Genomic DNA, 21,302 nt, shown 5'->3' on the forward strand with positions numbered 1-21,302 from the left:
ATCTATCCACTAGATGGCAGCATGAACGATAAGAAAATCAAGCAGAAATGCGAATATATTGCACTATTTCACCCGGACACCTTCGGTCCCTAACCGAACGTGAATTATTTACTTTTACTTGAACCAAATGCTTCCACTCAAGAACTAATAAATCTTTAATACAGAAAATAAAATACTTGATTGAAAAAGAAAAAAATAATTTTGATAAAATCACATAATTTTAAATGTTCAAAGCATTTTGCAAATTATAAAAGCAAAAAACTCTGTCTGGTTTTTTTATAAGCATCAAAAGAAACACTGAAAATAAGGGGCAGAAGCTTCATCCATTTTTTTTTTTTTTTGCTGATAAAGTAAAAATGATCAAATACAATGAAACGACAAACAAAAATTTGTCTTAGGCTAATCTTTTTGTAATTTAATTACAAATTCTTAAGTGATTTTTGTGTTTTGAGTTTACGACTCCACACGCATCGAGTTTAATTCGCTTCAGTTCCTGCTTGATATTCATCTTGTTCTCGTTTTAACGTGCACTTTGTTTTGTGATTTATGGTTCTGCTCTGCATGGTTCTTGAGATGTCTACGATTATATTTCAATAATATTTTCGAGTCAAAACTTAGATTTGAAATTTCGAAAGAAAGGGAGATATTTTTGCAGTATGGGTGTGGAAAGTGATGACGATAATTCTCGCAATTTGGTGAGTAGTTTTCATTTTTTGCGCTGCCGTGCACCTGCTTGATGGGTTTTTGTTTATGTCTTTTAATCTGACATTTAGAGCTTCTGTTATTCAAATTGTGTCTGTACTTGAATTTACTAATGTGTTTATTAATAATTCTTTCTGGAAGTAATTTTGTCTGAAGGGACATCAAAGGTCGTTTCTTCGAAATTGACATCTTACGTACTCTTTCTATGAAGCATAAAACTTGTGGGTGATTTTATATATGTGCTATACTTTTTTCTGTAAATGGAAACTTATTTGTTCTATTTTTTCAAACTAAAGAAAAATGGATTGTACATTTAAAAGAGTAAATTGTATACTGAACTCTCATTGTATAAAGCGCACGGAGTTCATTTGATTTTGTTCATACTGTTTCAACATTAAACTATAATTCATAAACATAATTTTTAAAATCCTGTATTTGTTTGGGATTTTTCTAGCCATAAATGAACATTTTGCTTGCATTTTGTAGTCACTTTCAGTACTTTTTTGGCATTTGAAAATCTATCATCTCTCGTGCAGTAAAAACCTCCCTGCCAATTTCGGTCAAGATTTGACATAAACTGGATATTTTTATAGGGAACATACAAACAAACACACACAGATATATTCTATGTTTTATTTATATGGGTTAATTACTATTAAACTATCTTTAGCCATATTAGGGGATCAAATGCCCCTTCTAGACATTTGTACAAATAAAAGTTTAAACGATGCAATGTTATGCTATCTACAGTGACGTTAAGGTGATGGGAATGGACTAGAGGTTCTATCTTACTTTTTCATGGTGGATCTCTGGAAAACACAATTGTAGTACAGCATAAAACTAAGATAAAAGAACATGAAGGAGCCAACGATCGTCATCAAAGTAGGTGTTCCAAATTACGACCCCAGGCCGTAATGCATGCCGCACATCTCCGGCGCATTGAAGATCCAACGTAAAAGCGAGTGTGGCAACAAGAACCGCATATGCGCATGCATTGTCATCTGACACTTTGGTTTACGTTACGACGTCGATCATAGTTAGAGGTGTAAAATTTCCAGAAATCTTGAAATGGTGGGAAAAAAAACGGTTTTTTTTTCGGGAAAAATTAGAAAAAATGGAAAATTTGATTTTTTTAATGAATAAAATTAGGGTTTCTTAACAGCTCTGTGTTTTTGGGAACATATATAGGGTTAAGCATTAAGAAATATATGCTATCCACACATCTGCTTGACACGCATACACATAGGTAAAGGTAAGATTAATTTAGAACAAAAAAAACTTTTTGTTTTATAACTGAGAGCTTTCATGATCAAACACCAGAAATAAGTCAAGTCGTCATTCAACCAATAATATTGGGTAATGTGTGTCTAATCGTAACAATTAAATTTTCTATTTTAGATTGCCTTTGAAACTTGAAGTATTAATTGAAATTTTTGACTTTTAAACATGATTGATTTTTTTTTTTTTTTTTTTTTTTTGTGAAAGAAAAATAATACAATGTAACTTTACTGTTTGAAAATGAAAGCTATTCAATAGCTCAATAGTATTGAGTTTTTATTTTTTCCAATCCAGTCTCAGACCAAATCAAAACTAAATTGGTGTTTCTTAAGCTGAACCAAAACTTAAACTGCAGTTTCAGTTTATTCATACAGCCGTGCTAAGCACAGTAGTAAAAGTAGTCATACCAGCACTTTTGAACAAATTTGAGTTATTATAACCAAGTTGTTCTCTGTTTCGTATTTTACTTAATAAACTAAATGTTTTTGGGTCATTTGATCAAGAACTATTGTTTTGAAAAATTCTTCAATGAAAAAAAAATCTGAATCAAATATATGGAAGAGAGCCCAACTGCAAATTTCCCTTTTTTGCTTAGCACGGCAGTATACAGGGTGCAGCAAAAAAAAAAAAAAAAAAAAAATTGGACAAAAATTGTTATCATCGAATGGAAGAAAGGTAATTTCATCTTAATGAGTGCCTCAATTATTTTTGTCTTTCACTTTATTAGAAAATAATTTACAATGTATTACCTAGTTTATGTATTGTTTTTCGGTTTTCTTACAATTTTAAGCAAAATACCTGCTATTTTAAGTTGTTCAACCAAGTAGAACGTAAGTTCATTTGCTTGTTGTTCCTCGACAAACAGTATTTGAAACGGTATGCCATTTCAAGTCACTTGTAAATGATAGTCGGGAATGTGTACAAAAACGAACAGCGAACATTTCAGTTAATCGCCAGGTCATCCAAAAGCGAGTTCAATGAAATCCTTGAGTTTTCACGAGAGCAGTCATTTGTGGGAATTTGTGACTGTTAAGTGGGACTAAGGGAAAAAACAGCTCAAACAGAAGTTTTACGAGTTCAAAAAAATTCTGGCATTCGTATGCCTCCAAAGATGATGCCAGAAACGTTTGGGACGGACCGCAAGTCCACGTTGGGAGAGATACCTTTCACTGATTTACCGTTCAACCGGCTCACATCCCCCAAAACCAAAGGATTTGGTCTGTAGACAGTCCAAGCACCTTAAAAAGTGTTAGATATTGCCAAAACCCAAAGTCAGGCTTGATTTGAGATGGAATCAGCACAAGCGACAAGAAATCTCTAATTTTTTGTGGATGAGGACCGTAAAATGAATAAAAAGTGAACCAGAAGGATATTTTAGAAGTTATTGTACTTCTGCGGGCCTAAGAGCACTTCATCATTGTAAACTGGGCATTTTCTTTTAACTCCACACCGATTCATATGGCCAAAAAGACGAGTGGTGCAAAGCGCATTGTTTTTGACAAGATATCATCTTTTGAGTGAACGCTCTCCTCGCTCGACCGCAATCCTATTTATTGCACTGTATGGCCTATTTCAGAGTCAAAGGTCTATCCTAAGCTACACATAAGTTTGGACTTTCTAAACCAATTGCTTTATAGGGAATAGGATTGATTAAAGGACTTGCTGCCCTTGAATGAAAATTTCAATACGCAGTTGCATCTCTGTTACTACAGGCTGCTAGTTTGAAACCAATTAAATTTATTGATTGCTAAAAGTCTTCTCATATTATTATTTTTTGTGTTTTGTTAATTTATTTGTTTTTAATCGAGTTTTTTGGGAAATTGCTTGCCCATTTATTTTTTTTTTTGCCACACCCTGTAGGGGAGCGAGGGGCTTGTTGTAACAATTTTTACAAATGGTATATCTTGAGTTGTATTGGTTAAATTATCATTAACTAAATTTTGATTGGTACTCTGACTATTCTTCTATGAAGTCTAATTGAAAAAACATCACATCTACAGGTATATCTTTCAGGAAAAAAAAATTTCTAAAAAAATTGAAGTGTTACAACTTACCCCGTACTTGGGGTTTGTTGTAACATCTATTGGGGCATATAGTAACAACAATAAAAAAACATGAATTTTACACCATTAATCATTTTTTTCTCTTCACATTTTGCTTTGTTTTCAACAAATAATTAGGTATTTAACGAAAATAATAAGATACTTCTATTAAATGCATCTACTATTTTGAATATACTGAAATACATATTTTTTTAGGTAATCAATGACTTAAATATTTTAGTTTTGAACTATTAATTCTTTTTTGTATTAAAATTCTACCATAGGTACTTATATACAAACTAGGCACTTCAAAATCACAGTAAGTTAAATTATAAACCTCCAAATTAAGTATTTTAATTATCTCTCAGTTCTTACATCTTATAATAATCAGTCTGTTCATAAGTCTCTTTATCAATGAATTTAGTCTTCATCTGAGTTACAGTTAATACAAACAAAAGGAATAGTATCTCCTCCGACCAGGGTTGGCAAAAACCCGGGTTTTTTTAAAAAAGCCCATGGACCCAGGGTTTTTTTGGGGTTTTTTTAAATAAAACCCAAAAAAACCCAACTAAAGCTGGGTTTTTTAAAAGAAATGTGGGTTTTTTGTCTTTTTTTAGGGGAAAGGTGGGGTACTCGTAGCATATTGTAGCATAAGTATATGGACAAAGCACAAAAATTGTCTTGATAAAAAAAGCTGGAAAATTCAGCGTTTTCAGAAGAAGGGTATAAAAGACGACAAAATTCAAGAATGGTGAAGTTTCAGATTTTTTTAGTTTCAATGATTACCAACAGTTAAGGCAAAGTTACTTGTTGAGTGATAAAATCTATTGTTTATTTGTTCGTTTTTATTGCAACATTTTTTTTTTTTTTTTGTATTTTACTTTATTGTATTTCATTTTGTTATGCAAAACTACTGTAGAACCTCAAGTAGTTTAAATCCCTTTTTACTGAATTCCAGCCTAATTAAGACATTTCTTTGAATTTTATGTTGCCTGTTTTTCTATTTCTGTGTACAGAGTAAGAAATATTAAACTTTTTCGTAAGATAATGAAAATACTGTACATCCTATTCCGCTTTCTGTCCGACCATTTGTAAAACCTGTAAATTTCTAAAAAATATACCTTGTTTATTCGAGTTTTGTGACGTGTTGGTTTGCAGAAAATAATTCACATGAGAGCCTTTTAGCTAAAGTAGTATCCTTTGTACAATCTGCAAATACCGAGAAAATCTGACGTGACAGGACTTAGTCAAGATAATTTGAGTTCCTTATTGACCAGTTAAAGGAAAAAGTTAAATATATTTATTTAAAATTTTTGAAGCATTTTTTAATGCCCTTTAGAGTTAAGAAATACTATTAAAGTTCAAAATTCATTTTTTTTATGTCCATTGCCACTTGTGAAGAAGAAATAAAAAAGAAGTTTAAATTGTAAAAGTATTTAAATTATTTTTAAAAAAAAAGTTCTCAGAAAATTTTTAAAAACCCAAAAGTGGGCTAAATAATGGGTTTTTTAAAATGGGTTTTTTCAAAAAAAACCATTGGGTCCAACCCAATTGGGTCCAATCCGGCCAACCCTGCCTCCGACACATCCTACGTGTTCACATCTTACATACAATACATTCAACCCAATCACCTTTTGAATGACGGTACCCTTCGCTGCAAACTAGACAATACCACTCTTCAGATTCAGATTCCGAATTTAAAACCCTTTTCTTTACTCTTTCTATTCCATCTTTATTGTTTGCAGATTTTTTACCTTTGCTTTTTCCCTTTACTTTTTCTTTATCTGTTTTCTGCTTTCTTTTCATCTTCATATTCCATTCTCAAAGCTTCTTTTTTAGATTTGTCTGTCAAAACAGTGGACTTCCTTTTATGCTTGTTATTTATATTTGTTTTCCATGATGGTGACTTTGGTAATGGTCTAATTTTCGATGGGGAAAATTTGTTTAGACCAGAGCAACTGGGAGTTGGTTCGTTTGCAGTTCCGAGATTCAACACGATAAATTTTCAATCACATTTAGAATTTTCTGATTGTTCAGTGGGATCTGGACGATCAGGGACAAAAGAGGGCATAAAGTCACTGTCTTGGAAAATATTTACATTTAAAGGCCAAACACCGGAAGCTTTAAATCCCTTATTACATTACAAATAACATACACCAATATGGGGCAAGTTGTAACATGTTACAACATACCCCGAAATTTTGTTACAAATAACCTCAAATCATACTTTTTCATATTTAGCATGTTAACTATTTAAACAACTTTGTAACCTTGAAAACTATGATAATACATCATACATAGATAAATGTTAATACGAAATAAAATATTGAAAGCTCTATTTCGTCAAAAATAATAAAGCTAACCAAAAATGTACGAAGGTCAAAAAATACGTTACCTGCCAATAACAGAAGGCTCGCACATACCTACTCACTGCGTCGCCTGGCAGGACACTGGTGGCAGGGCTCCCAAATGGTCCGCTTTTCCCGCCAAAGTCCGTTTTTTAGGGTTAAGTCCGCTTTAGACCGCTTTTTAACATTTTCGTCCGATTAGTCCGCTTTTATATTGTTTTTATTTAAAATTCAGCTTTTAAAAGTTTTCCATTGTGGTAAAAGATACTGTACACCCAAACACGCGGCCGCGGCGCCTTAACCTGACTTTCCCGTATTATTTCGCTTCAGATTGACGTCATTACTCCTCCTTCAACCGCTGCAGCATGGAAATCTATAAAAAAAGAGGTTTGGGGGTTGAGTTATGACGTCGAATCCCGGAGCAGGGTGCTACCTATATTTCTCGGAATTTCACCCTTGCGTTTGCAATAACGAACGAACTTTCCGATCTCGAATCTTGATAACTCGAAACTCGAATATTCCTTTATCTCAAAGTTTTCATTGGATCCCAAGCTTTTGAGACTGTTGTGGAAACTTCCCATAACTCGGAACGTTTTAGCTGGTCCCTTGGGACATAGAGTTGTCGCGCGTTGACTGTAATAGTAACGCTGCTATGAACCACCCCTTTTGCAAATAAATTCGGAAGTAATCTCGTGGCGCATGCACCATTTTTTTAGGCGCATATGTTCGTAAATTTTACGCCCTTGAAAAACCTTGAAAAGTTCCTGGAAAAAAAGAAGTTTATTTTCCAAGTGCTTGAAAGCCTTGAAAAAGTATGAGAAGTCAGAAGTTTCTTTATTGCTTGAATTCTTTCAAAAATCATTACAAGCAATCTAAAGCATACTTTAAATTGCTTGCAATTCTTTAAAAAAATTCATGTGTGCAATTTTCTGAACATAAGTTTGATATGCAGTATCGCGAAAAATTGCTTTCGTGTTTGAGGTTTCAATCCTTTTGCATCTTGTAAATATTTTGATTTTTTTTTTTTAACATTAGGTAGTTATTTTGACATGTGCTACATTAGATTAGCTTATTTTTTGTTTAATTTCAATAATTAACGAAGGAATTAGTTTGGAAACCATGACAACATTGAACTTACTCGGACTTCGCGGAGAACTGCTTCTCGTGTTTGAAATTTCAATCCTTTTGCATCTTGTAAATATTTTGATTTTTTTAACAGTGGGTAGTTATTTTGAAATATACTACTTTAGATTAGCTTATTTTTCGTTTAATTTCAATAATTAACGGAGGAATTAGTTTGGAAACCATGGCAACATTGAATCTACTCGGAATTCGCGGAAAACTGCTTCTCGCGTTTGAAATTTCAATCCTTTTGCATCTTGTAAATATTACTCGACGTTAAATCCCGGTTATCACAAATTTGTCATTTCAACTGCGCTTGCGCGGACTTAGCTGAATTCAAAAATCGTGCTAAAATAATTACAAACATTTTAAATTTGTTAATAAATATGAAATAGTAACCGATAAAAATTAGAAATCACAAAGCTTTCTCTGATTTAGTTTTTAGGCCTCGGTAAAGATTGAGTTTTGAGTATTAATTACTAATGGATTTGGTGTCTGATTTTTATATCAAATTTTTAACCTCTGAAGAGCTTACTAGTATTGCAGCATCACTTCTAATACAAAGCCGAACCCCCAACCTAAATAAAAACGTATAATACTAAGCTGTTTACGCCTAACGTAAAATATCCGCAAAAGACAGATATCTGTACTCATATTCCAATCATTTTTGAAGTACACAACGTGTTTTACGTTTATGTTAAATAAATTGTTCCAAACCAATAGAAAAAGTGACATTTTTCGCTTAACATTATAAAAATTATCAGTTATTCATATCCGGAGTTTCATATAAAATATCACGAAATCGCTGTGAAAATATTCTAATCCTATTCATTAATTTGTTGGGACTCTAGCTCAGCTTAAATATAGCACAAGCAACACGAAATCTTAAAATAGAAAGCCCAAAATCCGAAGTCCGCGCGCAAGCGCAGTTGAAATGGCAAATTTGTGATAACCGGGATTTAACGTCTAGTGTAAATATTTTGATGTTTATGACAATAGGAAGTTATTTTGACATATACTACTTTAGATTAGCTTATTTTTCGTTTAATTTAAATAATTAACGAGGTAATTATTTTGGAAATCATAGCAAAAATGAACTTACTCGGACTTCGCGGGAAATGAGTTTTAGTGTTTGAAATTTCAATCTTTTTGCACCATGAAAATATTAAAATAGTTTGCCCAATCGAATGTTATTTTCACAAATGCTACCTTAGATTAGCATACTTTATGTTTAATTTAGTAGAAAATAAATAAATTTATTTTATGGGAAATATGCCAAAATTGAACTTGGTACGTGAAAATTTGCTTATTTGAGCTTTCAATCGTTTTGCATCCAATAAATATTTTTATATTTTTGGCAATTTGAAGTTGTTTTGACATGCTGCATTAGATTAACTCGTTTTAATTTTTATTTAAATAACTAAAAAATAATTATTTTTTAAAATTCAAATTTCTAGTTTTGCAAAACAAAATTTTTTGGTTTCAGTGTGAGTCATGAGGAAATGCAAATTTCTCAGCAAATAGTTAGATGAAACTTATGAAGATGGGAACAAAATAAGAGACTGGGAAAAACAACAAGAGAATCAAGTTTTTTTGTTTGGTGTATGATAACGCTATACTAAGAAGCATTAAATTACAGAAAAACATAAAAATAATTTTAAACTAAATAAAGATGAAGCGCAGCTTCATCTATTCTTCAGTGAGACTACCAGCATCCCTGGTTCAAGTCAAAATGTATCATTGTGCCTATTTAGTTCTAAAGAGGCTATACAGCCTCTTTAAAACTAAATAGGTCAAACTAAGTGCCCCCCCCCCCCCATGTTATGCACTCGATCAATGGATAAAGAAATCAGTTTCACAGGTGATAAAAGAATTGTATCTCTCATTATTATAGTTAATTAACGAATTATCTTCACGAATTTAGCAACTGACAACTAATTTGCCTTTTGGTGCTTCCATGGGTTTAACTATGAGTGGTCCTCCCAAGGTCCTCTTTTTGATCCTAACTGGTCCTCTTTAGTCCCCTTTTTGATTGAAAATGGTCCTCTTTTACCCTTTTCTGAAGCTAAAATATGTTGGGAGCCCTGTGGTGGTGATGACGTGACGTGGTACATTATAACAGTAAGAATGAGTCAAAAAAATAGTTTAATAAAGTTCAAATTCTTAGTGAAAAAGCACTGTTACTACTTACCCCTGTTACATCAAGCCCCTCGCTCCCTTACATTTGGTTCGCACAGTCAGCAGAAATATAGTTTTGTGATTAAAGTTATGCTTGTTTGTTTATGAAGAAGGAAAATAAATTCTTCACTAGGGTTATTGGTATAAGCTTTTTTGCAAAAAGTATTATTAAACATTTTTTGATCTATATGCAAATTATATTGTCATACAACACTTGCATTAATGTTAGAAAATATTTTAACAAAAAAGGGGCGGGGGGGGGGATAAAATTGCATCAGAATTTAAGCGTGAAAAATTTTTAGTCACTTTTTGCTTAAAATTTCAATGAAAACCCTGAAAAGTTGAAAAAATTCTTTTTTTTTTGTTTTTTTTTTCCAATTTTTCCAAATTGGAAATTTACTCCTTCGGAAAAAAACATTTTTTTTCCGTTTTTTTCGGAAATTTTCCGGTTTTTTCCGACTGTTTTCATCTCTAATCGTAGTACACCAGAAAAAAACTTACCAGCATTTTTGCTGTATTAGAAATAACTAACATGTCTTTTCCTCTTACACCTCAAAACATTCGAATCCGTCAAAATTCGGATATTTGCACGAATCCAATACTTTCTTCTATATATTAGATATAGAAGAAAGTAAAAACTGATCTTTTTGCTATACTGGGGGTAGAGTACTTACGAAATGAGGCGTGGCTTTCGGGTGTGTGTACTTTGGATTTTTAAGAGGGAATGCTTATCAATACAACATAAACACTTATTACTAGAAACATCTGCAGAAGGGAAAGAGATTATTGTATAAACAACATGGGGTACACCTTTGTAAATCTTGCCAACGAGCATGACAAAAGAAAAAAAATGAAAAAGAGGCTTATATAAGTGGTTTGCATTTATTTTTTATTGCATCAAGCGCTTTTTTCCCTTGAGCTTCATCGGTTTGTTTAAAGGTTACTAAACAATTATTTAAAAACATTCTGTACTAGCCGTACCCGCAGCTCGCGCCCCCTGTTTTTATGACAAGTTTGACGCTTACGGCGTTATTGATTAATCTATATCTATCTTTTTTGTATTTTCTATATCTATTTCCAATTGCGTTTTGTGTCATTCACCTTTTTACGTCAAAATTGCAAACAAAAATCATTCAAAAAACTACTCTTTAATCGTTTAGTTAAATGGCGCAAAAAAAAAGCTTTCTCCTTGTTTCCCGTAGTTTACAAAAAGTAGCATTTGCAAAAACATCCCAGTATTTTAATTAAATTAAGTGCTCAAATATGTAACGTAAAATGAGCGAAACGTCCAGCGGAAGCGATCAAGCTACAGTAACTCACCCAATTAGCAAGCGTTATGAACTTCGGCCGATACGCAATTTTAATTAAAAAGCACGATACATCTAGGACAAAAAGGAAATCCCGTGTCTTGTATGAAAAAGAATTTTAACTTCCCAGCAGAAAAACAATACAATTAAAATACACGGTACATTCAGGGTAAAAAGGAAATCCCGTACCCCCATATGAAAAAAATTAACTATTAAAAAGCTATCGTTTGAGAAAAGGAAAAAAAACTCTCTAGAATAAATTACCATCCCCCCTCCCCCAGACTTTGATAAAATTAAAAGCTTTCTGCTAACGCAAATCCTAACTGAAAACTTTTCTGCAAATAATTTTTTTGCCTAATTCACCCTTGAATAGAGAATTAAATTCTTATTCAAATACAAAAAAAAGGCAAAAAAAAAAAAAAAAGTGCTTTTAAAAACACCTTTTTTTTTGCAATACCAATTAGTTTATGTTTATTTGTTACTAACTGAAGAAAACTGCCTTCACTATTATTTTTTGCCCAATATCAATCACATGATCATTATTATTATTTTCATTTTGTAGTGAAAAAATTGATGTTGATCTGAAACTATTCATATTTTTGACAAAGATAGAACACAAGCTACCTGCTTTTTACTCAAAAAATTTATGAAGATATTTGATTTTGTAAACAATGAAAACTACTCATCTGTTTAAAATTAAGTATTTCCGCAAAAATAAATATTGTATACAAATACAAAAGTGACTTCCAGCAACAGGCTCTGGGCCCAGCTAGACTGGTCCTGGTCAATTTACAATCCCCAGTGAAGATCAATGGCCCTCTTAAAACTATCTACTCCCTTACACATTACCACCTCTTCCGGTAAGCTGTTCCAAGGTTCCACTACCCTGCTAAAATAATAATTTTTCCTAATATCCATGTTAGCCTTAGATTTAAATAGCTTAAAACAATGACTCCTTGTCCTGTTTTCAGTGCTAAACTTCAGCCCTGTAACATCTTTCATTTTAATAAATTTAAACAACTGAATCATGTCCCCTCGGTCTCTTCTTTGCTCAAGACTGTACATTTTTAGCCTTCTAAGCCTGGAATCATAATCTAAGTGGGAAAGTCCATTTATTAGCCTTGTAGCCCGCCTTTGAACCCTTTCCAATACATTAATATCTTTCTTAAGAGAAGGAGACCAAAACTGAACAGCATACTCCAAATGGGGTCTTACCAAACTTCTATATAAGGGCAGAAGAACTTCTTTAGATTTGTTTGAAATAGATCTATTGATAAACCCATCTTATTGGCTTTGTTACTAGCAATGCTGCACTGTTGGTTAAACTTTAAATCCTGACTTATTAAGACCCCCAGATCAGTAACTTTGTCTGCCCGACTAATGACTGAACCTTGCAAATAATAACTTGTACACTTATTTCCATGCACTTGACATTTCCCAACATTAATAGCCATACCCCATTTATCAGCCCACTCCGTAATATGATCTAGATTCTCTTGCAGCTGATTTGCTTGTTCTTCATTTTCTACAGTCCCCCATGACTTTGACATCATCAGCAAAACAATTCATGTTCACAGAAATATTTTTGTGAATATCGTTCATAAAGACAATGAACAAAACAGGCCCTAACACTGATCCTTGAGGAACCCCGCTTAAGATCTCACTCCAATTAGAATAATTTCCCCTTACAACTACCTTTTGTTTAATTCCGGTCAGTATATCTTAGGAATTACCTGTTTAAAATGTGTAAAATTAATGAGGTGCGGATTATCTACTTTTTTAATTTTCTCAACGCCAACTCATTGAAACTCAATTTACAGCAGGATTCACCAATGGAGACTGTTCCATAGTCTGTAAAGGTGTTTATTTTACATAGCTTAAATTTTTCTTCTTACGCAATTCAGACTGTGTAAAATAAACCATTTGCAACCGTTTGCTCCTTTAAGTCATTAGCGTACTATAATCACGATTCTAAGAAGAAATCATTATTTTTTAGATAAATTTTGCCCAAGAAAAAAGCAAAGAAGACAGGGCAAGAATGGCAGATTGGGAAATATTCAGAAGAAACAGAAATAATTGGGTGGTTTTTTAAAAATTTCCCTATTTTTAAATTGGTTAAAAATATTTTATGCAGAGCCAAAAATTTTCTGCGAACGCCGTTCGTCCATTCTTCTATATTATGCAAGACTGCCCCTGTTTGATGTCAAATAGTCAGTAATCATATCTTTTAAATAAAATGCGTGGACACCCTTTAAAAAACGAAAATGCTATTTTTTGCAAACTAAAATATTTTGCCAAATGAACGAAAAATCCGCAACTCCATTGTTTACCGACAAATTTGCCTAACGACTTTCAAATTAAAAAGAAAATCAATTAACATTTGCACAATGAACAACGGCGCAATAACCAAATCAAGAAACCACCGGTTCTACTATTCAACTGCAACCGTAGCCCTATCATGATGTCAATGAAGAAACATTTTTCCCCCCTACCACATAAAAATATGTCACTTGAATTTTAAAAAACTAAAAAAAAAGCTATTGCATATTTTTGAAAAAAAAAAAAAAAAAATCTGAAGAAGGTGAAATCTTTAAAGGTCTTGTCTACTACATACTAAATTTTCAGAAAGAAAGCTTTCCTACATTTTGTAGGATGGGTTTAAAAAGAATTAAACCCAAGAAAAATCGAAAACTAAAGGTTTTTTCAAAATTTCATAATTTTTTTAAAAAAAGCTATCGCATATTTAAATAATAATAAAAAAAAAACGGAAGAGGGAGACATGTTTTGACTACTAAATACTAAATTTTCAGAAAGAAATATCTAATACTTTTTGAGGGATGGATTTAAGGGAGAAAAAGGTTAATCTCGGGGAAAAAGTGCAAAGTAAAAAGTTTTTCAAAAATCGGTCAATCTTCAAAATTTTTTCAGTGGTGGATCTAAAGGAGGGGCCAGTTGAGTTTTTAGGACTTGAATTTGAAAAAATTTCCACGGAAGAGTCTCCTCTCCCCTTTTGTCATCGTTAGATCATCTAAAATTTTATGTTCTTGGAGCTTCAAGTGCAAAAAATTGCCTGGGATTACTCTTTGAACTCATCCCTTTCTCTATCGTTAGCAAAGTTGCATTATACAATCGCGTTTTAAAACTCCAGTTTCGAGGAAAATTTCTGCAGGATAGTTCTGAATCTCATTCTGTGATTTTTTCGTTAAAGAAGGCCTAAAGTTGTGTTTTTAGAACTTCAACTCTGGATTTTTTTCGGGGGAGAACCCCTATTCCAGACCATCATTCCATCATTTAGGATTGTCTAAAAATGTATTTTTGGAAACTTCAACAATAGGATTTTTGAAACTCAATTTCTGAACAATTTCCGTGGAAAGGCTCCCAAACCTTCGATTACTGGAGTTTGTCTAAAATTACGTTTTTAAACTATTAAATCGAAATTTTTTCTGATCAAAATTCCGAACCTCGTCCCCTTCCCTAACGTCATAAAAAATGACATACAAATGCTTTTATAGCCTACGGAGAATGTGGACATGAGAAGTGAGCGATGTGTCCATCGCGGGGTTTGACCAACCGACTTGGCTTAGCATTAAAGTACTAACCCAGTAATAGGTACATACGCTCAATTTTTAATTATCCTTACTAATATCATACATGTGAAAGTGACTTTGTTTGTTACCTTTTCACGCCTTGATTTGATGCTGTTGCAACAGACGGCATCGGTCTCTGTTGTGACGGTAACCATAGGCGGATTTAGGACTGAGTCCCTGGAGGGGGGGGGGGGGGGGCAGGATTTTTTTTTTTTGAGCAACATTTTTTTTTGCCCCCACTCCCATGTTTTTGTCTGTTTCCTATGATGCATTAGTCCATGCTTTACTTTTTTTGTGTCGTTTTCATTAATGTGTGTTTTCATGCTGTCCATTTTGAATTGACCTTAAGAGAGGGAGCTGGTATTAAGAGAGTGACGCAAGGCTCCCTTTTAAGTGGGAAATAGAATATCTCCAATTTTAGGGTCTAAGGGTTTCACCCCCAGAGGAAATTTTGTAAAATGGATGTAAAATTCTGCATTTTGAAACCTTATAAAGGTTAATTGGATAGACACAGAAATTGATAACTAGATTATACACTATACAGTTGTACAGTATTGTTCAAACTTTGTAAGAAGCAGCTATTTTAAGTTTGAAAGAAAATAAACTATAGATTTCTCATTTCAACAACCTTTTTTTTTTTTATTATAAGTAGCACAGAAAACGGAAAGGAATAGAGGTAGTGTATAATTTTTTTTCCTAGGTAAACAGATTCACAATATGCAGTAGCAGTAATTAGAGCCCACTTTGCTTAGGATTTTCAAAGACTTATCTAATTATTTTCAAGGACTCTAGAATAAATAAAATTATTTAATGCACTTCATTTGTACTTTCCAGTCTCTGATATTTTAGTACTTGATTGTAAATTTTTACAGTCCTGTTCTAACTTTGAGAAATAGCTATTTTAAATTTAAAATAAAAAAGAAACCACAGATTTCTCATGACAACTTTTCTTCAGTTGCAAGTGGGGCAGAAAACGAAAAGAAATAGAAGTAGTGTGTATTTTTTTCCGTGTTAAACAGATAGACAATATGCAGAAGAAGTAAGATAAAAGCAATTAATACAAAAGAATTCCCAAAATACTGCATTCGGGATTGAATAAATAGCAAAGATATGAAACATGTGAGTCACAAAAATTTATTTCAAATAATATGTTACAAACCAGAGAACCATGATTTTTACATTTTTAATACAGGATGTGGCAAGGAGCTGAATTTCATATACTTTGGCATTCCTCCCCCTCTACCATTTGTTAGAAATTTTAAAATTTAAGGTTTGTAGCCACATGTTTCCAAATGTTCAAGGTTTTCAAGCACTTTACGGCCCTGTTTGTAATTCACTCTTACCTGCAGATTTTTGCTTGATTTTTTTTTTTTTTTAATTTTTACGAAAATTTGTCAGTTTTTACGGTTAAAGGATTTTTACGATTTTACCAATCATTATCTTGTTGGAAAATTGCTCTTGGGAGGCCATTTAGGAATGGTCCTAGATGTGGTTGAAGAATATCATTAACATAACGCTGGCCTGTTAAGGTTCCACGTACCACAACTAGAGTGGACCGATTATCATAAGCTATAGCCTCCCAGACCACTATGCCCGCTGTGCGGGCAGTGTGTTGTGCGATAGAATTGGTGGAGTGGTACCTTTCTCCAGGGCGCCTCCTCATCCATGCGCAGATACTATCTGACCCCAAAACGAATAGGGATTCATCACTGAGTACCACCTTTTGCCAATCATTGACATCACTCTGGCATTGCACCGTTGCAGACGGAGTTACCATGTTTTGGTGTTAAAGGGATTGCTCTAAAAGGGTGCTTAGACTGTGGATTTACTTCCGCAAGACGTTTAGAAATGCTTCTGGGACCCCTACATCTGCTGGTATGGTGAAACGAGTCACTGTGGGATCCATGAGCGCTTGCTGGACGATCCTTCCATCCTCTCTCCTTGTGATCTTGCCGGTCGCTCCAGACTCGGCACGTGGGTACCATCTTGTGTCCAATGCATTCAACAGTTTTTAACTGAACACTCCAAACGGTTCACGTAGGCAGTAACACTGCTTGTCAACCCGGCTGCAATTTTCATGCGAATTATCAAACTCCCTCAACCTCACTTAATTGTGAGAAACTCTTTCTAACTCGTCTACCTGGCATCCATCCTCCAATCATTAAGAACATACTTGATTTTCAGTAGTTGATGCATGCTTTGATATAGAAAAAGAGGAATTGCTTAGTAAATGAATTCGTGCCTATTTACAGGGTTCGTACGCTGCTCCGGGAAAACCTGTAATTGTCAGGGAAAATGACACAGGTCAAAATTTCAGGGAATTTTCCAAATTTGCCCCCAAAATTTTTTTTCCCACGAAATTTTGTTCTATGAGATCTAATCTTCATTTTTATCGATGTTTCCTTTTAAAAAAAAAAAAAAAAAAAAAAAAAAAAAAAAAAAAAAAAAAAAAAAAAAAAATGACGTTAGGAATAAAAAAAAGTGGCGACCCCAAAAAAAAAAAAAAAACTTCCGCAGCCGCCATTTTTGATTCTCAATAGTTCCAAGAAAAAAATTCCTTATGTTAACAGGAATTATGCACGCACTCAAAAGGGAAGATGACAATTTACTGCTTCGGCAGCACAAGCTTGAAAATGGGAGGGTCTATCGGGTATATAAAATCCTTTTTTTGATCGGCAGTCTTTTCAGCAACGTGTGAAACGTAGTCGCAATGGGGTGGTTTCCTTCTGTCAAAAGTACTACTTTTAGTCATTGAAATGGATAGAATGAGCAAAAAAAAAAAAAAAAAACATAGACCCAGAAAATACTTTTATTTTCCCAACAATTATTTTTTAATTAATTTTTTTAAAATATCCGATCCTTAAAACAAGGCGTGGTCTTTATGACATCACAAATGATGCACTATGGCGCACCTTTCTACCGCATTTCCACGTTATGATAATCAAGCAGCGAATTAAAATTGCGCTCTACGCTTGCTATCAACCATATCGTTGCCAATGCACGTGAGGTAAAGATGCGAATTAAATATTTTGTTCTGTGAATGGCAGCATTGAATGGCATTTCATCATTTGTGATGTCACACGACAGAAGTGCTAACATAAAAGAGCAGCGATTTAAGTAATTTTTTTTAAATATTAAATTTTGTAAATTATTTAAAAAATGGTCAGATCCTATGTTTTTATCATGCTCTTTCAGAAAAAATACTTATATAAAATTTCGGAAATGACCACATTTTTGGTCATTCACAAGATGGAAGTAGACACGACGGTCCTTAAATGCCTAAGTTTGCAAAATCGAAGCAGAATTGGATGTTTTCTTTAATTACAAACAAATGAAAATAACGCAAAATGTGCTGCATTTTTTTTTAAATTTTATAATTATTTTTAATAATTTTCTTGAGAAGTGAAATTTTTTTTTCTTTAAACTTAAATCTTACGCTTATTGCCTTGGACGCAAATGTGCTAAAAAATTTTCAACTAAATGGTCGTTTCATGAAGATTTTTTTTTAAAATTATTTTCATGCTACAAATTTAAAAAAAAATTATTTCTATTTTTTGGGCGTAGCCGCCATATTTGGTCATTCCCAAGATGGAAGCACACAAGACTTTTTAAGTTCCTAAGTTCCCGAAAACGGCATTGGATGTTTATTGCAATGCAAACTATTGAGAACAACACAAAATGTGGCTTTTCTCCCCGGATAATTCATTGTTATTTTCTGGAAAAATGCAAAATTTTGTCTTCAGAACATTTTTACTTCCTTTTACAAAAAAGAAAGTATTGTATTCGCGAAAAAAATTTCACTTGAAAATCGGCCTTAATTTCCATTTTTCTCACCCCCGAATGAATGTTGAGTTTTTTTTTTCGACCCGATCACACGTGGATATATATATGCCTAGGAACGTAGAGACACCTGAAATATCCATTTTGACGACTCCCGAGTGGATTAAAACGATTTTTCTCGTGACGTCCGTATGTATGTGCGTATGTGTGTATGAATCTCGTATAACTCAAAAACGATATGCCCTAGAAAGTTGAAATTTGGTACGTAGACTCCTAATGGGGTCTAGTTGTGCACCTTCTCTTTTGGTTGCATTCGGATGTTTCTAAAGGGGTCTTTTGCACTTCTTTTTTTTTGGGGGGGGGGAGGAATCGTTGTTAATTTTGATGTAAATTCAAGTTGTGTTATAATTTGTCGGACACTTGGCGATATATCGGCATTCTTTTGATCGCCAACTTGGCGACAAATTTGGCGACTTTTTTTTCTTTTTTACTTCTTTTTACAAAAAAAGAAAGTATTGTATTCGCGAAAAAAATTTCACTCAAAAATCGGCCTTAATTTCCATTTCTCTCACCCCCGAATGAATATTGAGTTTTTTTTTTTCGAACCGATCACTCGTAGATATATGCCTAGGAACGTACAGACACCCGAAATATCCATTTTGACGACCCCCGAGTTAAATAAACCGAATTTTCTCGTGACGTCCGTATGTATGTATATGCGTATGTGTGTATGTATCTTGCATAACTCAAAAACGGTCTATCATAGAAAGATGAAATTTGGTACGTAGACTCCTAGTGGGGTCTAGTTTTGCACCTTCTCTTTTGGTTGCATACGTCACCTCCAAAGGGGGTCTTTTCCTCCTTTTGGGGGGGGGGGAATCATTGTTAATTTCGATGTAAACTCAAGTGGTGTTATAATTTGGAGGACACTTGGCGATATATCGCCAGTCTTTTGGTCGCCAAGTTTTGTCGCACACTTGGCGACAAATTTGGCGATTTTTTTTTTTTTAAATTTGGTTTCAATTTGTCCATTGTTGGTGATATTTAGAGAGTAAACAATTGAATCAAATTAAAATTGCATATAATGGGGAAATGACATTAAATTGGAGTAAAAGGAAGTCATGTGGTGCACACATCAGCTCGTTTTTTTTTAAAATTTGGTTTCAATTTGTCCACTGTTGTTGATATTTAGAGAGTAAACTATTGAATCACATTGAAATTGCCGATAATAAGGGAAATGACATTAAATTGGAGTAAAAGGAAGACGTGATGCACACATCAGCTCGTTTTTATTCTAAGTGATTTAGACGCCTATGTGCTAAAAACTATTTTGTCTTAATTGTAGTTTTTTAAGGATTATTAGTTTTTTGTAACTACTTTTATGCTACAAATTCCAAAATCTACTTAATATCTTAAATTTTTCACTTAGTCGCCATATTTGGTCGTTTGCACGATGAAAGTAGACGTAAACTTCCAAAAGCAGAATAGGGTGTTTATCTCAATGTAAACTATTGAAAGTAACATAAAATGTGCAACAAATTGTGATTTTTTAAAAAATAATTTTCTAGAGAAGAAAAATTTAAAATTTAATGTAAGCATCCTTTAATATGCGAAGGAAAAAAAAAAGATGATTATTGGCATTGGCGGGACCACCGTGACAAAGCGCGCGCTCTATTCGTCGCCGCGCGTTCTTTCTACCCGGCCGGCCCGGAACACAGTTGAGTGAGTCACGCTAAGCGATCGAACGTTTTGCTTCGTTCGCTGACAATATACTCGATTGCAAGCTTTTTTTCATTGAAAGAGCAAATTAAATTTTCTTAAAATGTGTTTACCCATGAATTGTTTTCCACAGATTAAAGTAAAAAGAAAAAAATAACAACAAATAATTTTGATGCAAAATATTTTCTCAACAAAAAGTAAAATGGTGAAAATCTTCAAAATAAATTTTCTTGAAAGCGTTGCTAAAAGCCTGATCATTCAAAAAAAAAAAAAAGATTTTTCAACAGAAACAAATTATTAATTGCATATTAGACATGACAATACTATGAAAATGTGTTTACCAATAAATAGACAAGGTATTTTTTTTTATTGTTATCATTATTATCTTGTAATTTAAAAATCAGTATACATTCCATCAAACGTTTAAGATAATATCGATACGTTTTCGAGCCTTTTAGTGGCAACTCTTAATTTCATTAAAATATGTAATATAAAGTTAAAAAACAGAAAGAAAGGTTAAAAATGATGTCATTTTTTGATAGGTCTTAAGATAAAAATATTTCTGTGTACAATTATTTTGTACTGAAAACAAATCCCAACTAAGCAAGATTGAGTTGAATGGTTTTTCAAGAATATATATACTAAAGCATATTTATAAATTCAATAGATAGGTCAAATTTAGAGTTAAGACTTCCTTTTGAAAGACACATGAAAGGTTCTCATATCTCTTTCTCTATAACACAGTACTTATCAGAACAATTATTATTGTAAAATAACCACCATTAGTTCAAAAAGTAAAAATAGTAGGTTAAAAAGAGAAAAACATAGAAAACGTTATATACTCATTCATATAACCAAAATAAATAAATTAAATAATTGAATATTTTACTAAGGAAATAAGAGAAAAATTTAGCACTTTAAATTCATTCTCCTATAATTTAAACCAAATGTGCAGCTAAAGTTTAAAAAAATATTTTTTTCTAAATATTCATTAAACATTGATAATCAATTGCAGATGCACCGAATATTCAGTTGATATTTGGATTGGTATTACATTTTTACTTCCAAAATACCAATTCAATATTTTAAACTTATGAAATTACTTTTATTCACTTGTTTATCCATTCTAGAAAGATGGCATTTTAGAAAGTAATTAACATTAAAGTTATTCATGTAAAACTGAAAGATATTTGATGTTGTAGGTCTAGCACTAGATTGTAAATTGAAGACACTATATAA

General features: G+C 32.9%; 1 protein-coding gene across 1 annotated transcript in view; it reads left to right on the forward strand.

The window, feature by feature from the left end:
- The first annotated feature begins 564 nt into the window (after positions 1-564).
- Positions 565-21,302, forward strand: part of LOC129220186 (lysine-specific demethylase 2A-like) — a 101,058-nt gene continuing 80,320 nt past the window's right edge. Inside the window, exon 1 of the mRNA XM_054854544.1 lies at positions 565-695. Within this exon, the coding sequence (XP_054710519.1) occupies positions 657-695 (39 nt within the window). The 5' untranslated portion in view covers positions 565-656. The remainder of the gene's footprint in view (positions 696-21,302) is intronic.

The sequence above is a fragment of the Uloborus diversus genome, chromosome 4 (assembly GCF_026930045.1).
Source record: "Uloborus diversus isolate 005 chromosome 4, Udiv.v.3.1, whole genome shotgun sequence".
In the NCBI taxonomy this organism is placed as follows: Eukaryota; Metazoa; Arthropoda; class Arachnida; order Araneae; family Uloboridae; genus Uloborus; species Uloborus diversus.